Source organism: Sceloporus occidentalis, unplaced genomic scaffold, assembly GCF_023333645.1.
Source record: "Sceloporus occidentalis isolate IW3139 unplaced genomic scaffold, rSceOcc1.0.p SCAF_133, whole genome shotgun sequence".
Classification (NCBI taxonomy): Eukaryota; Metazoa; Chordata; class Lepidosauria; order Squamata; family Phrynosomatidae; genus Sceloporus; species Sceloporus occidentalis.
This window is the reverse complement of record NW_028317113.1, coordinates 2,690,486-2,709,398: the sequence shown is the minus strand read 5'-3', so window position 1 is coordinate 2,709,398 and position 18,913 is coordinate 2,690,486. Positions and strand designations below refer to the sequence as shown.

Below are 18,913 nucleotides of genomic sequence, written 5' to 3'. Positions count from 1 at the left end.
TTAAAACATTTAAGGGTGACGAATATGCATACATAAAATAAATTTGCTTTTCCACAGCACTGTAGTAAGTACTTTGGCAATTTATTCTTAAATGCACATGGGTCATTGCTTCCATCTGTCACAGAAATATTACCACATTCAGGTCAAGACTGCTCTCTATCCAGTTCTCTGCATCTGCAAATTCTTCCTTCAACTCCATGATGTAAAGTGTGTCCAATGCATCCACTATTGTAGCTCCTTTCAGACCTCCTATTTAGAAGAAATGTATTTTTATGATTTTTGAGGTACAACTCAGTCACTACAGTGTGCTCTTCAAATCTTTGTTTAGTTCCTTGCAGGTGGATTTTTGGACAAAGTTCAAGTAAGAAAGTCATATGATTGCACATAAAAACATATAGAATATAGCAGCAAGGGGAGAAGTTATAAAAGAAAAAACAAATCAATATAAATTGTGGGGTGCAGGTAGAATGCCAATTCCTTCACATCAGTAAAATATGACCAAATATTTAAATTCAAATGTATAATGCAATGAAAAATGTTTTATTATATAGCAAAACACTCAAGCAATAATGAATACAAAATAAAAGGGCTCAAGCAAAGAGCCATTAAAACTCTCTCTCTTCCATTAAATATCTTTTTACAACATAACAACTGCTAATAAAAGAACCACTCCTAATTAATTCTAATAATTCCTAATTCATTCTAATATACACCACGAAGAATGAAGGCAGTTTTGAAGGGGTCCAACCTGGTACTAGCAAGGTATACTTAATACAGTGACCAGTTAGTGTGTAATATATATATATATATATATATATATATACTGATTAATCTTAAAATTTATACCCCTAGAACTTGACTGACACACGAGCCCAGAAAAACTGAATACAGGTGAAAATAAATCCATTGTATGGATGTATAAAGAATGACTGTAATTCTCTGTAAAAGGCATAGAGTATTAATTATGGGCCGTAGTTCTCATTAGGCAATGTTCCTGCTGATGGCACTTGGGTGCCAGCAGCTACAATGAAAAAGGAAAAATTGTTTTACTGGATTGCTCTCGTTTTCTACGTTTGAATAAATTGTGACTAGCATAGTCTGTATTTATGCATTCTAAGGAGCCAGCGTGAGAATGTGTAGTGGAATTTAATTCATTCATGCTGTGGAGTTTTTTTTTATACAACAAAGGAGTACAAAAGGTGCATATTCTTTCTAATGTGGCAAAAAAAACAATACACATTTTATCTGGCAGAATATACATATAAAACACGTGCTTTCCAATCTCATCAAAAATATTAGGCTTAAACCCAACAGGACATGGACGTTCACGGGATTGTTTTCCGGGGGGGCTATCCTCTCTATCCCCCCCCATTCCTTCTCCCCATTGCCTACCATTGTTGATTCAGTAGAGGAGTTTCCTCGTGGGAGGCAAATGTTAGTTACCCATTAATAGGTGTAAGAAATCATTTTTATACTTTTATTTTGTTCTGCACATTTTAGGCCTGAATGCAACTTGAGTGCTAGGAACATATGGTATCAATTAAGTGACGTAGTTTAGAGGGTCTTCTGTGGAATGCCGGTGTATCATATTACTGTTCCAATAGGATTCCTTTACGTATACCCTAACCAAATGTAAAGGGGTATAAATTGGCATGACTACAAGGACAAGGTCTCTTTCCACGCTCTTTCCACGCTCTCATCTTCATCTCACCAAGATACTTAGCCTACAGTACCTTTTATCAACATTTGTTCCAGCATTGGTATTGTATGAATTGATAATTTGTTATCGAATAAACCTTATTAATAAGACATAGAAGCTGTGGTCTTGATTGCTGTTTGATCACTGGAGAAGCTTAGATATTCAAGACAAAGAATATTCTAACAAATTGACGAGCCAGCCAGTCTTTAGTCAGTTTTCTACGGCGAGCCTTTACTGCACGTTTGTTTTTTACTTTTCCTCTTCCGACAAAGGGGGGATAGTGTGCAGTTGTCTGAAGAGATCAAAGAGATCCTCTGACTAAAAAAAAAAAAAACCTAGCAGTGTGATCAGAAGAAAGTGTAATTCGACACTACCAGACCATTACCAGACCACGTGGTGAGAAGCAAGAGCATTCCAGAACCGTGTATCGTAGTGAGAGCAGATTGAGCAAGCAACTGATCTACGGTAAGTATGGATTTTATTAATACTTTGTCTTCCGGAAGTAAACTTGAATTTACGTTTGTTCCTTATACGGCTAGTGATTCAGCTTTGTGGCATGATTTATGGCGTCAATGTGAAGATGCAAATAAGAAGATAGACAAAAAGATATTTTCTGTGAATAAGGAGAAACAAAAGTTGAGAAACGTAATGAAAATGATTAAGATTTTTAATACATTACTTGATGGTGGTGTTAATCTGACTAATAATGATGTTAGTCAAAGTAATTCACAGAGTAGTGACATGGTTAAAAATGAGATGCACAATGTGTGTGCAATAGAAAAGGAATGTCCTAAATGTGATTTATTAAATGAAGAGATTTCTGATTTGTCGGATTGCTTAGAAATTAAGAATTTGTTAATTACAAAATTGCAGAAAGATTTGAAACAAGTTTGTGTAATTACAAGGGGAGATAGACAAAGACACAGCTTAATTCCAGAAAATGTAGAGGATGAACCAGAGGTCAGTTCAGAACAGGAACTGCAAAGGAAGAAGCTTAGAAATAAAGCAGCAAAATTAAAATTACAGATACAAAGCGAATTAATGAAATTACTTAAAGAAATACCGCCGTATAATTCTAATTTGGATGCATTTGGTAATGCAGATGTATTTGAATCGAATACAGAGAAGCATAATTTGGCTAATGAACAACGAAACAGATTATTTAAAATATGGTTGCCTACATACATGAGTAGAAGATTAGTAGCTCCAATAAGTACTCCTATAGTGGAGGATGATGAAATCATCCATGGAACAGATAAGGATAGACTCCAACAGTTGATTAAGTTTACAACTGGAAATGAAAATCCAACACTTGACATACTAGAAAACCTGAAACCTACAATTTCAGAGGATCCATTTTCTTTTTTGTTAAGATTTGAGCAGGCATATAGAATAGTTTTTAAAATTTCTGATGATGAATGTCCTGCTTCTATGATACAAGTGTTTGTTAAAAAGTTTAAATATTTGAATCCTACTAGTATTGCAATTGCTTCGGATATGCAAACACTTGAGGCTGCTGCTGCGTTTATTGATAAAATCAGAAGGGAACGCAAAAATGAAAAGGTTAAAATGAATGTGGCTGCTATTAACAAAAGTTTTTACACACACAGAAAGGAAAGGGTTAATTCCTTTCATCCCCCTTCTCCCCCTCAGGAATTTAAACATACCCAGATGCAGAATCCCAGGGGACACAGGTTTTGGAATAAAGAGTCTTTTCACTGTTTCTATTGCAAGAAACTGGGACATTTTAAAAGACAATGTCGCAAATTTCTCTATAATAAAAAATTAAAAGAGCAAAGAAAATCAAATGGATTTGTTTACAGTTCAGATCCAAATGTATATACTAACAGGGCTGTAACACCTCAAAGAGATTTACTTTACACTCCAATGATTAGGCAAATCAGGGAGATTGAAGTTAATAAAGAAGATTTACCTAATACAGGAACTACACAGGAGTATGTTTGTTGTAAGTGTCGCGAGAGCTATAATACGTAGATCTATGTTGATTCAGTATATAGGGAGCTAGTATAGCAATTAACTCTAATTCGTACTGTATCCCTGCACTCTGTCTTCTATGAAGATGTTTTGAATAAGTTAATTTATTAATAAGAAAAACTATATGAACATCAGATGTGTTATATGTTAAAGTTTTGTGTTTTGTTTTATTCTGTAAGTTAAGATCCTGTAATGTTATATGTTGTATATGTTAAACTGCAACTACATAGTGTCCATCATTTGCAGAAGTACAAGTTAGGGATATTTCCTTTCTTGCTTCTCAGGTTGATTCAAAACCTTAATTTAGTTCATGAGAACAGGGTTTTGCGTCATGACTAAAAAGGATTACTATGTATTGTATTGTATTGATCAAATATGTTTTTCCGTAATCAATTGAAGTATTAATTATTTACTATTGTCCATATTCTTAAATTCATCTCATGATCCAAATTCATGTGTTATAATTTGCTATTTGGTTATTTGATAAAATGATGCGGTCTTTAATGTTAATCATTTTAAACAATTTCTTAAGAATCATATTAGAACATTACATCATGTTTTATAGTGAGGTGCTACAATAATAAAGGTTTTGTATCAGCTAAGATTTTGATGCTGCATATCTGTTGTGTTTTTTAGGTTGTATGTAAGAATCGAATGGACAATGCAAATTATTAAAAAGTCTATCATGGCAAAGACATCTGACATTCAACAAGAGACAACCCTTTTTGTTTCTCGCAGTTCTGACGGCGACCATACTGATGATTGATGGTTCTAAGAAAGATCTACAGAGTCAAGAAGATATACAGATTTGACAACCAATTTATAGACAATTTAACAATACTCAAGGGTTCCCAGACATAATTAAGAAGAAAAGAGAAATTGATGATTTCAATGGTCATGTGTGTTTTGGTGTAAGGAAAGGGTACTTATTAGTTTGTAACATTAGAATTAACGTCACTAGACAAAGTAATGTGAGGTTAAATGTTACGATAGGGCCTAAACATTTATTTAGTTGGACTAAAGGGACCTACACACAAGATGATGAAAAATTTGGGTCTTGGGATCATATCATAAACAAAGTAGCTTTATTGAGTATAGTAATAGGATGCAGTAATAATGTATGTGAAGGTACATGTTTAATACCTATGGCAGATAATGAAGAAACATTGTTTCCTATGAGAGTATTTGGAGTACCTGTCAGTAGTACACAATTATTATTTTATAAATTAGAGTATCCTGATTTTGTTTTTTCCACAGATATGTCAGAACCGGAACAGTTAGATTTGTCTGCATGTTTACATTTTGTGTCCAAAATTATTTGTTTGTCTTATCAAGCTGAAACTGTATATCATTCATGTTTTCATAACCAGAGCTCATGTTCAGGTACAATTCAAAGTGTGAAAACATCTAACGATCTTGTAACGCCTATAGAGAAAGGTAGAGTATGTGTACAGGTAATGTCTAATGGGGAATTGATTAAAGCAATGTTTTCTAAATGTACGCATACAGAAATATTATCGAAAGGTCTGTATTGTATTGATGGCGATCCAATAGCAATATATATATATGGAACTCAGATTAATGTTTCTCAAATTAATTCTCAAAAATTAAATGTTTTGCCATTACAGTTTAATTTATCACAAGTAAGTGAATTTCCATGGCAAAAGTGGGCAAATGAGATAAGGAAAGATGTAGGATTTTTAAATGTCTTGCAAAAACAATTAAAAGAAGCACAGATTGTATTTCAACATGAGCAAGGTAAACTCAAAAACATAGAACATGAATGGTCAATAGTCTCAGGTACATCTTGGTGGAAAAACTTTGCTAAGTCAACAGAAATTATGGCAAAATCATCTGTTGGCTCCGCTATCACCAATGTTTTGTTACATCCATTTATTATTGTTTTATTTGTGTCTTTTATATGTATTATTTTTCAAATATGTTTATTATGTAGAATAAGAAAATCATATTTAACTATTCGAGAAAAGATAAAGCAAGGAGAGATGATATTAAGGGAAACTTTAAGACGTAGGATGCATCAGTCTTCCACAGATTCTTTTTTTATAATATTATCGTTTACATATCTTCCTGCACTCACTGAATGTGATATGAATGTGATACGAATGTTGTATGAATGGACAGCAAACATTTATTTATGGTACATAACCATAAACAGGGGGAAGTGTAAGAAATCATTTTTATACTTTTATTTTGTTCTGCACATTTTAGGCCTGAATGCAACTTGAGTGCTAGGAACATATGGTATCAATTAAGTGACGTAGTTTAGAGGGTCTTCTGTGGAATGCCGGTGTATCATATTACTGTTCCAATAGGATTCCTTTACGTATACCCTAACCAAATGTAAAGGGGTATAAATTGGCATGACTACAAGGACAAGGTCTCTTTCCACGCTCTTTCCACGCTCTCATCTTCATCTCACCAAGATACTTAGCCTACAGTACCTTTTATCAACATTTGTTCCAGCATTGGTATTGTATGAATTGATAATTTGTTATCGAATAAACCTTATTAATAAGACATAGAAGCTGTGGTCTTGATTGCTGTTTGATCACTGGAGAAGCTTAGATATTCAAGACAAAGAATATTCTAACAATAGGTAAATTATATGACAATGGTGATAGTAGCTACAGACCAGCATGTACCTGAGCAACATGAGAAATTTAGTATGCAATGGTAGTAAACCACAACTACCCCAGTTTGCAATTCCTATGGTGGTGAGCCAGTAACGTCTGACTGTATATAGTGGGAGCTGCGGTCAACAACAAAAATAGTTAGCGTGTGGTGTAGGCCGCCACAACCACAGTCTATAACTACAATTCCCATGAAGTTCAGATAGCACTATGGCTGGCTGAATATTATTTGTAGATGCAGTCAACAAAAGTTAGTGTTTGTACAATTCTAAGGTTATCAGCTACTAATCCCATAACTAGCAATATTGCTGCTCATCATCATGGGAGTTGCAGTCAAAAAAAGTTAATGTTGTGTAGTGTAGTTCTGTGATGCGCAGCAATCATTCTAAGGTATTACAAAAGATGGGGAGAAACAAGGGACATAAAGGCTTGGAACCAAATAGGACACTTGATAGTTTTGCAGCAGTTATAGCTAAAATTGGAACTCATTTCATCCAACCAAATGGATGGCTGAGAATCATAAGATATGCATTCCCCAGCAGCTGCAGTACCAATCCATAATGATAAAAAAAAAGCTAACCTTTGGCACTTCAGCTGTTGAGTACTCACTTTCCGATGATGCTTAACATACCAGGCTGGCTGAGAGTCATGGGAACTGTAGTCTCAACAGCTGAAGTATTAACCAATCCTAGCTACAATACATGTTTCAAACTACCTTGTGTCTGCACTATGAACACTGGTTCTCTGAGGAGTCTGTGCCTGTGAAGGAGCAGCTGCCGGGGTGAAGGGGAGGAGACCAGCTAGAGGGAAAGAGCAGACCAAACTACTCTGACAACAGTGCACAGAATTTAAAAAAAACTCTCCAGGGTGTGTGGGGGGACTCCCATGCATCAGGAGATGTTTTACACCATTATATTTGATCTAAGACTACAAGGGCAAATGAGGTATAATAATAAACAGCAGGAAGGGAAGGAGAGTTCGTGGGTTTTTTTTGTTCTTTTTTATCTAAAACACAATGCCAAGTCCCTTATGTATTATGCTATAGCACAGTATTGTTTCAAAGTGTCTAATTTGAAAACTATAACAATTGTGTGCATTGAATCTCATTTTCTCAAACAAGACTACTGGCATCTTCCTCAAAGCAATACCCATGTTACTATTACACAGAAATCCCAAAAGTATTTGCATGTTTAATTGTGTCAGTCTCAGTGTCTGACATTTTAAAGGAAACAGCAGAAACACATTTACTTTGAAAAGGATACGCGAGCCATTTTCTAAGCATTTTTATATTCATTATCAAAAGATAATTAATATGAACACAAAAATGTTAACTATCAAAAAACAATTAACATTTAACATTATTGTGTTGCAGGTCTGCCGACCGTGCACACATGATTCTCTCTGTCATAATCCCCCCTTCTTTTTAAGGCTTGCCCCACAGTATCACACTTAGTTTCTTTCAGTTGTGTGATATGCCTAAAATAGAATTAATTAAAACCAAACTAAAAACAAAAAAGATATGATTTTGATGAGATCCCCGGTGGCATTCTGAACAAAATGATTACTGATGGCATCATGTCATCTGTTCCAAAGGCTTGCTCATTTATATCATTTATATCAAACAATAAGGCATGAGTGAAATGCATGACTACCTTTATTTGCAAATCTATTCTACAGTGGATGAAAACTTTATATTGTATACACTGGTATTGATAACAACGAAAGCTTAGATGTTTATATATTAAAAACTCAAAAAAGGGGGATATGAAGAAACATCCTCGCAAGTAAAATATCATCTTCACATGGATTCCATCCCTTTCCTCTACCTATGGGGATAAAAGTGGTGCATTAATGCATTCATGGAGTGGAAGTGGACAGAACAACTTGTGAAGAGTTGGTGGTGAGATCATAAAAGGAGAAAAGGAGCTGGTTCACCTGACAATATGGTAGTCAGAACCCTACACAAGAGTTACTTTTTAATAAATTTAATAAATCGGCAGTAGGAGCATTCCTTCCTTAAGTAGAAACTTACAAATGATGAATTATAATAGATATGCTATTTCATATTGACTTGATCAGTACCTTTACAAGCCTTTTTCCTACTCTTTTTTGTAAACGCAATATACACATAAAATTGCATCACTGGGGTAAAACCATTTTACATTACTATTAATTTGCAGGTATGTCAAACACACTGCAAGTGCAAAGTAACACATTTTTTTGCCATAAAAAAAGTAATATGGAAAAACACAAGTCATAGAAAATGCAGTCATAGATTTTTTTTGTTGAAAGCCCTTGTGTAATTTCATACTTTGTTAATCATACTTCATCCATATCTCCAGTTTAACAGAATGGACAGTTTTAAGCTTTGATTCTTTGCTTCAATAATTTCAACATGACATCCAATCCCAACATTATATATTAGAACAAGCAGTGACACCACAGTTTTATTTGAAACCAAACTTTGTATTACATATTAAGTCAAACCAATTTTTTGCTTTGTTATTGCAATTTTAAAGATATTTTTAATGACACATTTGTACCTGCCTTGTAGAATTTGTATCTTAGCAACGGCTGTTCTTTACCCTTAAAATAGGAAAAGGAGTTCATGTGCTCTCAGAATAGGCATGATATAAGATTTCCATGGCAATTAGGTTGGAATCTATCATTATACTGTAATAAAATAAATATATTTCTATGCGCAACTGGTTAATGTCATTTTGCTTGGGTTGTACATTTCTGTTCAGTTTACAGGAAGGAGAACAGAACTTACCAAACAGACTTCCAAAGTGTCCATCCTTGGTCACTGGGCGCAGTTCATTTTCACCCCAAGCATATTGTTTGTAACTGTACCATGCAAATCTCATCATCTGCGGGTGAAAAGAAATAGCAAATACTGATGAAAACATTTTCCTGGTTGTCAACTATTTGCTTTTTTCAATAAATGCATCTCAGACACTTTTAAAGGAGAATTATAACCATTTGCTATTTTACTATAACTATATCAATTTATGAAAACTGCTTATAGGTTGTGCAGTTTGTTGCCAATCAGCATAATTCTTTCGGAGGTGTTTAGTTAAATGGTTCATGATACTGTATATATTTATGATACTCCTGCCTAGAGGAAACCTGGCAAGGGTGGCGGGGGTGCAACTGTCCCCTAGACTACTTTGAAATACCACATGATGGCAACATGTAACTTATGGAAAGTGTTCACACCCAGACAGGGTCCTTCCTGTGGTCCTTTTCTATGGTTCTTATGGTGACTAGATTGTAAGCTCACAAGAGCAGGGCCCTCTTCTCCTTTGCACCAGTTTGTTATTGTATGTGTTTTTGTATTTGTTTGTTAATTGTTCTTCTGACTGTAACAGGGGTGCGGAATCTGCCGGCACTTTATAAATAAATGTAAAGTAAATGTCTCTCCATTTGGTTATATAGGGTGGAGTCTAGTGCACATTCAGCATATTGTCGTACACATTTTGCTTGATACACTGTATTACTTGCCAATTATATGGGCATGCCTTGACTATACTAAATAGTGCCAGCCCTGCCACTTTCACTTGTATGCTATGGCCATTCAGATAGGGCATGTGTGAGATGTGTGACTAGCAGGCAGGACTTTACTAGGACCTTTAAATAATTATTTATATTACAGGGTGAGGTTTTTATAAGACAAATAATATGGTTATTCTGGGATCTCAAAAGAGACAGGTATTTGGGATAGGAAAGAGATACACTTTGGATGTGCCATCCCTCCTAAAGTCATGAGTGGTGTATGTGCGAATAACCTTAAATAAACACACAGACAAACGAACTTGGATATAAAAAGGCCGTGGTATTTTATTGAGGCTTTAATAAAACCACAATTAAAATTAACCGTTTATTAACCATAACTTCATACATAATAATTTAACCATTAAGTCAGCCCTACTAGCCAGACTTACAACCAAAATTGAAAAGCTGTCCACCCCCCTCTAATTGGCAGGTGACCCATACCCTCAATGAAAACCACGACAAGTCAATAATCATTTTTATTTTTTTTTTAATTTGGGGGAAGGGGGGGTGGGAAGCTCAGCCCAATGCAATACAAGCTGGCTAGTTACCTCAGATTTGTGCAAACAATTTTACGCGTGCAGCGCTAGACGTGAACAGAAAAAAATGAAATGACTTGAGATGAATAGTAATAATATGATAGTTTGAAATAACTAGTGGCCTTTTTACGGTACAGCTGGGGTATTGTAACTTATTTCATTTATAACGAAATGATCACAGCCGAGTACATACTAAATCTGATGTTTACAGGACTTGTTCTGGGAGGATTAGAAGTGACTGCGATTATAGTTTTGCTGTGTAGTATTATTGGACTTAACAACATCTGGAATGCCAGAAGCTGCCTTTGCCTGTTACTGTTTCACGGGCGTAAACGAGTTGGCAGTAAATTTGTGAAAGGAGTGTGCACATCTGCAACAATGACAAGACAATCGATACGAGCTACTGATATGCACTCAAATTAAAGTGACTGTTAAATGTAAACTAAGCAGCATGTCTAAATAACTACAGATGTAATTTTGTAAATTTACGGTCATTTTGTAAAGTTCTCGCTTTCCCTGCATGTCTTCTGGATGGGGTAGTTTAAATCCATCTCTTCATAAGGTGGCTTTTTTTACACGGCTCTATTGCCTCAAAGCTTTAATAAAATGAAAATTTTGTAGGTAAAAATGAAGCACTTGTGTACAGGTTATTAAGGACCCCTTTCTCAGGGACACAGGCAGCACGATGTGTATTGACAACATGGCATATGCTAATGGTTGAAATATTACTAATAAAAGATTTCAGCCTGCCTTATGGAAATATCTTTGTGTCTTGGCCACTCATCTAATCTACCTCCCACTTTACTGCTTTCTGCTCTACTGTGTTAATAAATGTCAAGTTTCTTTTCAAGGGTGAACTGTAATTGGGCATAATAAGGGTAATTTCTGTGTGGCAAGTACTCAAAGCGTGAGAAAATGTAGGAACAAATAACTTTAAGTGAAGAAACAAGCCATACAAGTGGCAAATTATGTGAATATTTGTTAATTTTTCTTTGCACATAAAAAACCCAACAAAATTAAACGTGACATCTGGCTGCTAATTCCATTTATACATATTATGCTGCAAGTGTGATTTGCAGAATTATGCTTATCATGCACTTTCTGTATGCATTGCTCTAATGGACCCTGTGGAACAGCAGAGATTGCAACACAGCTTGGCTACAGCAGACAACTCTGATTAACATCTCTTGAAAAAATAGAAATGGCAGTGACCTAAAACAGCAATAGAGGCAGACTAAGGCCCCAGAAAAGGTTGGGTAGGTTTTCACACAAAGATTCTTTGACAAAATGGGCAAGATGGGAGCAGGAGTACTTGTAAGTGTATCCCTGGGCTTGTCATCAGGTGGCCGCATACAGTAATAGTTAATGCGGGCTGCCTATGTTGATCCCCTAGGAGTTATATGGAGAAAGTAGGTGCTACTCCGATTGGTCGCCCTCCTGCAAAGACTCGCCTGTCAGGACTCGGGTGATCAGGTCGGGTAGGAGCCCATGCGCAGGGGATACTTGGGGTTCAGTATGTAACCCACGGTGCATGATTATGCAAACAAAGACACCACAAACAGAAATCCAGGTAATGCAGTGTATTTCATGTATATAACAGGGCCAGCAAATAAGGGTAATATAGTCTAAGCAAGTAACCGGACGTATGGCAAAATAAAATACAGGTAATAAGTCTTTTGGCAGGGAGCCCGCTTGGAAGGGCGCAACAGACAGAGAGCCCGCTTGGAAGGGCGCAACAGACAGAGAGCCCGCTTGGAAGGGCACGACAGACAGAGAGCCCGCTTGGAAGGGCACGACAGACAGAGAGCCCGCTTGGAAGGGCACGACAGACAGAGAGCCCGCTTGGAAGGGCACGACAGACAGAGAGCCCGCTTGGAAGGGTACAAAAGGCACACAGCCCGCTTGGAAGGGTACGAAAGGCACACAGCCCGCTTGGAAGGGTACGAAAGGCACACAGCCCGCTTGGAAGGACACAAAGCAGGGAGTCCACTTGGAAGGACACAAAGCAGGGAGTCCACTTGGAAGGACACAATAGCAGGGAGTCCACTTGGAAGGACACAATAGCAGGGAGTCCACTTGGAAGGACACAATAGCAGGGAGTCCACTTGGAAGGACACAATAGCAGGGAGTCCACTTGGAAGGACACAATAGCAGGGAGTCCACTTGGAAGGACACAATAGCAGGGAGTCCACTTGGAAGGACACAATAGCAGGGAGTCCACTTGGAAGGACACAATAGCAGGGAGTCCACTTGGAAGGACACAATAGCAGGGAGTCCACTTGGAAGGACACAATAGCAGGGAGTCCACTTGGAAGGACACAATAGCAGGGAGTCCACTTGGAAGGACACAATAGCAGGGAACCAGGAACAGTACAGGTGCAGAGCCACAGCAGGAAGGTCCATAGACTTCAATACAAAGGCCCTGACTCAAGGGCAGGGCAGGTTCATAAAGGCAGGGTAATCCAGGTAACAAGGCCCAGCTGGATGTATTGACTAGGGCTTAACCCAGGTAACAAGGCACACCTGAGTTCTGAGTGCTCCAGAGGGCGGAGGGTGGCCACTAGTGGTAGCAGATGTAAATGGCACAGGTATGAAAAAGCCATGGTTCAGGCAGCGAAAAATTGGTACCTGACATCGCCATTCCCCATAGCATAACATAGGGCCGCTCTAAAGAAGTGACTCTTCCTTATTGACTGTCTTTGCCCTCTGTGTCAACCTTCATTCTTTACTGGTTGTCGTGTCTCAATTCCCCATTTGAATTGTTATCTACTTGTTTTATTGTCCTCATTTGATCTGTACTGGATAAAAGGTTGAATATTCCTTTAATAAATAGTTTCTCTTGTTATCCCCTGAATCTCCTGTTTTTTGGTGGGATACAACGTCCACATAGCAGCGGGCAGTAGCAGAGCTTCCCCGGAACCTTCCGAGAGGGAAGACAGCGACGATGGCTAGGGTTTATTGTCACAGATGAGGGTTCCATCCACAGCTTTGGAAGGTTTGCTATGGCCCTTGGCAGTGCCCCCTACTTGGCAGATGCCCTGGATGGATGCAGTAAAAGGTCTATTGCCTTATGGATTATCCATCAATACACAACAGTATTTAGGAAGTAGCTAATATTTGTTGCATGTGCACACATACTATGTAAAACACATGCCAAATGAGTGATTGCATTTAACTACAAACAGTAAAGGATTTTCTTCCCTAATGTTTTAAGACATATTGACCTGGAAAGCAACATAAAAGTCCTGTCTATGACTGCATTTTGATGACATCCTAAAAATATTTTTCAGGTCATCAAACTCTTGCTGATCATGGCATATGCAGTGGCGGAACTACTGGGGTCGCAGGGGTCGCGACTGCGACCGGGCCCTGGAGTTCTGCCAGTCAGGGGGGCCCAAGGGGTGCCGAGCGGTTGCTGAAAACGACCACTCGGCACCCCTTGGGCCTCCTGACTGACAGAACTCCAGGGCCCTTCTGTCTCCTCTGCTCGCTGCCGCTTGCCTCAGCGCTGCCCCAAACAGCAATCCAGTGTGGAAAGCATTTTGGATGTGGGTGTCAGTGTCGCAGAGCCTGTCCTGGTGTGTGTGTGTGTTTGGGTGTAGCTGTGGCAGAGCCTGTCCTGGTTTGTGTGTGTGTTTGGATGTCAGTGTGGCAGAGCCTGTCCTGGTGTCTGTGTGTTTGGCTGTCTGTGTGGCAGATCCTGTCCTGGTGTGTGTGTGTGTATATATATATATATATATATATATATATATATATATATATATATATATATATATATATATATATATATATGTGTTTGGGTGTTGGTGTGGCAGAGTCTGTCCTGGTGTGTGTTTGGGTGTTGATGTGGCAGAGCCTGTCCTGGTGTCTGTGTGTTTGGCTGTCTGTGTGACAGGGCCTGTTCTGGTGTGTGTGTTTGACTGTTTGTGTGGCAGAGCCTGTCCTGGTGTGTGTGTCTGGGTGTCGGTGTGGCAGAGCCTGTCCTGGTGTCAGGGTGGGCTGTTTGGGGACAAAATTGGCTCACGCTGGGCTGTTTGGGGACAAAGTTGTCTCACTCTGGACTGTAATTTGTTAATATTATCTCGGTGCTGGTCGGGTTCTATGTAGGCATTGTGGACACCAGGGCTGGCTTTGGGGGTGTGCATCCTGTGATCTATGCCTGTAATTTAGGGGGTTTTATCTATACCTTTAATGCTTAGTTGTTATGTGATTTCCAGTTGATCTGTACCTGCAATGCTGGATTTGTGTGTTATTCTGTTGATCTGTATCTGCTGTGCTATGTTTCCATACATTATTTATGTATACCTGCAAATACAGGGTTTGTATTTCTTATTCAGTTGATCTATACATGCATGTGCTGTTTACATGTGTTGTTTATTTGATCTATACCTGAACTACAGGGAGTAAGTAAAACAGAGGTGTGGCTTAGTGAATGAGGGACAAAGGGACTCTAGGGATGATTACAGGCAGGGGCCCAAGGAAATGCCTAGGGTCCAATTTTTCCATATTTAAATTTTAATTTTTTTACAAAGATTAGCTGTTTTTAATGTATTAAACATATTTTTTTTTTACTCCCAGTCCCATCACATTACATCAATATGCGTTAGAAAATCAGGAAAAGATGGGCATGGATGGTGTGCTGATTCGGTGGCGCAACGGGCCACTTGACTAGACTTGCCCCCCAGGCCTTAGGCTGCCAGCCCTCCCCTGACTTCAGTGGTGGGAGTGTGAGGCGTCTGTCTCGGGTGCCGGCGCTTCACGCTGAGCGCCGGCATATGACGTCATATGCTGGCGCTCAGCAGTGAAGCCGTGCACACCGCGGCAGAGCTGCGAGACAGAGGCCGGTAAGTGACCTACAAAGGGGTGTAGGGAGAGGGTAGATAATGAGAAGGGGGGGGTAGGGAGAGGGTAGATAGTGAGAAGGGGGGGTAGGGAGAGGGTAGATAGCCTGAGAAGGGGGTAGATGGGTTGGGGGTGGGGGGGCTCTTAACAGATTCTCGCACCGGGGCCCTGAGGCTTCTAGTTACGCCCCTGGGCATATGCTATAACTATAAAAGTATATATTAAATTCTGCCTGCCAGATCAGCCATTTGCAATTTGGATAATCATTAATGCCTATTCAGCTGCTTTTTGCACCATCAAATTGGCACTGAAATGACAATTTAACCTACACATGAAATTACTGTTGATCAGCCAAATAAGTCAGATACCCTTACAGCTAAATACATTGATAAATAAAGGATTTTTCCAAAGGAGAAGAAACATTGTTAGAACAAGAGGCTATAATCTAAAACTAGAGGCTTAGATGTAACGTAAGGAATATTTACTTTATTCAGAGGGTGGTAGATAAGTTGAACAGCCTCCCAGCAGGATTCGTAGAGGCATACATATTGAGGGATAAGGATATGGTTATGCTATATCTGAGAAGAGAAAAAGGTCTTTCTAAGGTTTGAGTTTAGAGGCCAGAGTAATGCAAACAGATTTACAAGGAAAGAAAGGTACAGAAACGCTTCTCTTATTCTGCCAATTTGCCTTTATTATTCTGGCCTCTTGGAGTACTTCTGCTAAAGGGAGGAGCCACGAAGACAACCTATCATCCATTCCACCAATCGGAGGAGAGGGTGTGGCCGGAAGTTTAGCCCTTTTGCAGAAATAAGAGAAGCAGAGTTGTGGAAAATAAGACATTGAGAGAGAGAGAGGGTGGGAGAGAGAGAGAGAGCGTGGGAGAGTGGGTGAGAGAGTGAGTTACAATGTGAGAGTGAGAAAGTGTAAGAGCGAGTGAGAAAGTGTAAGAGTGAGTGAGAGTGTTTTTGCATTTTAAAGTAGGGATATAGGATCCGTCCTGGGTCCCTAATACTCTACTGTAGGTATGCCCCTGGTATGCTTGATGTATGATGTCTGCTTCTCACTGCTTATACTGAACCATATGATGATTTAAACGTGCATGAATGTATCTAAGTACATACTTATGTTCAACACTAAAAAAGGATAATCATTATATATATAGTCTGTTAAATTCAGCATACTATAATTTGCTAAAAAGAATAATTGTTGGATGGTAACAAATAATCTTATCTGTTTGTATTTGCATTAGAGTTTATGGAACAGGACTAGTAACATGGAGTATTGTTGGAGGTTTTATAATTGGAATTTAAGTAAACTGGTATCTACAAATATTTGTTTATGGAATTTTACCTATATAAGATGAACATTTCTGCAGTTTACCAATTGGAGAATCTATCTTTGTAGAAATGTACAGCTACTACATTTTAAATAATGAAACACATAATCTGGCAGTGCAATAGAGCTATTTGGCTCATCTAGTCATTAAGAACTTAAACCTTACTTGGTTGTATTCTATGTAAAATCCTATACTGCCAACTGAAGCCAGCGCTCACATATAGGCTATGTGCTTAGCAGAAGTGGCCCGTCAGCAAATGTCAGCATAGATACTGCTAAGAGTAGAGCCTTTGTGATGCCCTCTGCCAATTTCTGCCTGGCTGAAGTCATGTTGTCATGAGTTCCAGAAATCTACAACATCTAAAATCCAAATTTACATTTTTTACTGCCTGCACATTAACACGTTCTACAAAACAGCATATCTCTTAATGATTTTTACAGATTTCCATATGGAAAGGTCATCATGATTTCTAATTAACTAAAACAAGGCAGGTAATTACCTCATACCTAGGAACTTGACTGTGGTACTCTCAATCCTTTGCATCCTTTGGTTAGGAAATAAAGACACTGATCCTATATAAATTTAAAACTTCAGTTTACATTTGATGTGGTTACTAAATGGCCACTCTATGATGTCTCTTATTTCTGCACACTGTGACATATTAGCATAATTAAACAACATTTCAAAACTGCTAACAAAGCTTACAATTAACTCACTTTCAAATGATTCCTCCGAAAAATGGTATAAGTGTTTTGCTGCTCCCACTAGCATCCTCCATCTGGCACAGTGAGTTACAATGTGAGAGTGAGAACGAGTGAGAAAGTGTAAGAGTGAGTGAGAGTGTTTTTGCATTTTAAAGTGTGGGAGTATAGTAGGGATATAGGATCCGTCCTGGGTGCCAAATACCCTACCTGAGCTCATGATCCAGGGAGCAACTTCAGAAGAGAAAGTGTTCCTTCTGGCCTCAGCCAACCCTCCCATCACAAAACTCCTCCGAAGAGATAATCATGGCCCACGGGAATCATGGGAAGTATGCCCATTCCTGCCCACAGTCATGCTTTCCTTTCATTCAAATTATTTTCTTTCAGGCCTAGCCCAGAAACTTTCTGTGCATTGTTTGCTGCCAAACTCCTGGTGGGAACTGAGTGTTTCTCTTAACAGGTTGCACAGGGTATATCTCTGACTGATCCCATCCCTTTGGCAATTTTTGGCAATTCTTCCTCCCATTACTCTGGTCTCTTCCCACTCTGAATACAATGTAGAATTAAGTTGGAACATGTTCCGTACATCAACCATATATTTCTAAATCAGGGCTTCACATCAGTACTACTGTCAGACTACAATGCTAGCAAGCTGAACAGAAGTGCATCTAAAAACAGCTGGAGACATAAAAGTCTTATGTAGAGTCAATCAAAGCCAGCCAATCGACAACTTTTAATGAACTATACTATACAAATACGACAGTAGTAAATGTAAAAAATTTACCTCTTTGACCTTGTTCCTTTTTTCCTGTATTTCAGAACCATCTGGTTCACGCCTGTAACCCAGTGGTGGATATTTAAGAGTTTTTTGAAAAGCTTTATAATCAAACTGAAATTGAGATGGTTTCCTTTGATCTGTAGGAATCACACTTTCTTTGCTTTTTACATTAATCACCACATGCTCATTGTTCAGGAAAACATCTTGGTTTTCACCCAGTTTATCACGATTGGCTATAAATCCAAGGGGTTTCTCCCCTGCTTCAAATTTATCTTTGGATTTTCCATGGTTTGTACTCTTTAGTACAGACTTTTGGTCTTCCACTGTTTTCTTGTTTATTTTCTTCCCAGCGTAACTATGTAATTTTTCTACATTCTGGTTCTGCGTACTAGATAAAAATATCCTCCTAAATTTTGATGTATCTGGTAAGAGGAACAAAGTCCCAAAGCAAAGCGTAATGAAGCCAGATAAAAACAAAAGAAATATAAATTTTTGAGAAAGTCGAAGTCCAAAGCCAGCTGGGAATATCCCAGATATTTTCCTTAGAAACATTATTTTTAGGTTGATTTTAGTGATTCAATTGAAATCTGATGAGTTTATTAATTAAGAAATGCGTTTCCATTGCATAGAAATGTAGCTTCTGTTTTCAATAAAGCCTTCCTTTATGGTTGTCCAGCTGTAAGACACAAAAAGGAAATGTTATATTAATTTTATATTAACAGATAGTAATAGGAAGAAATCACTGGAAGACTGCACCAAATCTTTTTGTATGTTGCCTTAAAAAAAAGGTCTCAGCGTTAACCAAAAGACCATTTCA

General features: G+C 38.3%; 1 protein-coding gene across 1 annotated transcript in view; it reads right to left on the bottom strand.

Moving 5' to 3' along the window:
* LOC149281412 (mannosyl-oligosaccharide 1,2-alpha-mannosidase IC-like) overlaps positions 1–18,207 on the bottom strand; it is a 29,058-nt gene extending 10,851 nt beyond the window's left edge. The window contains exons 1-3 of the mRNA XM_089499354.1: positions 18,103–18,207; positions 9,119–9,215; positions 134–249 (exon numbers count right to left, since the gene is read on the bottom strand). Of these exons, the coding sequence (XP_089355480.1) occupies positions 134–249; positions 9,119–9,215 (213 nt within the window). The 5' untranslated portion in view covers positions 18,103–18,207. The remainder of the gene's footprint in view (positions 1–133; positions 250–9,118; positions 9,216–18,102) is intronic.
* Positions 18,208–18,913: the final 706 nt, after the last annotated feature.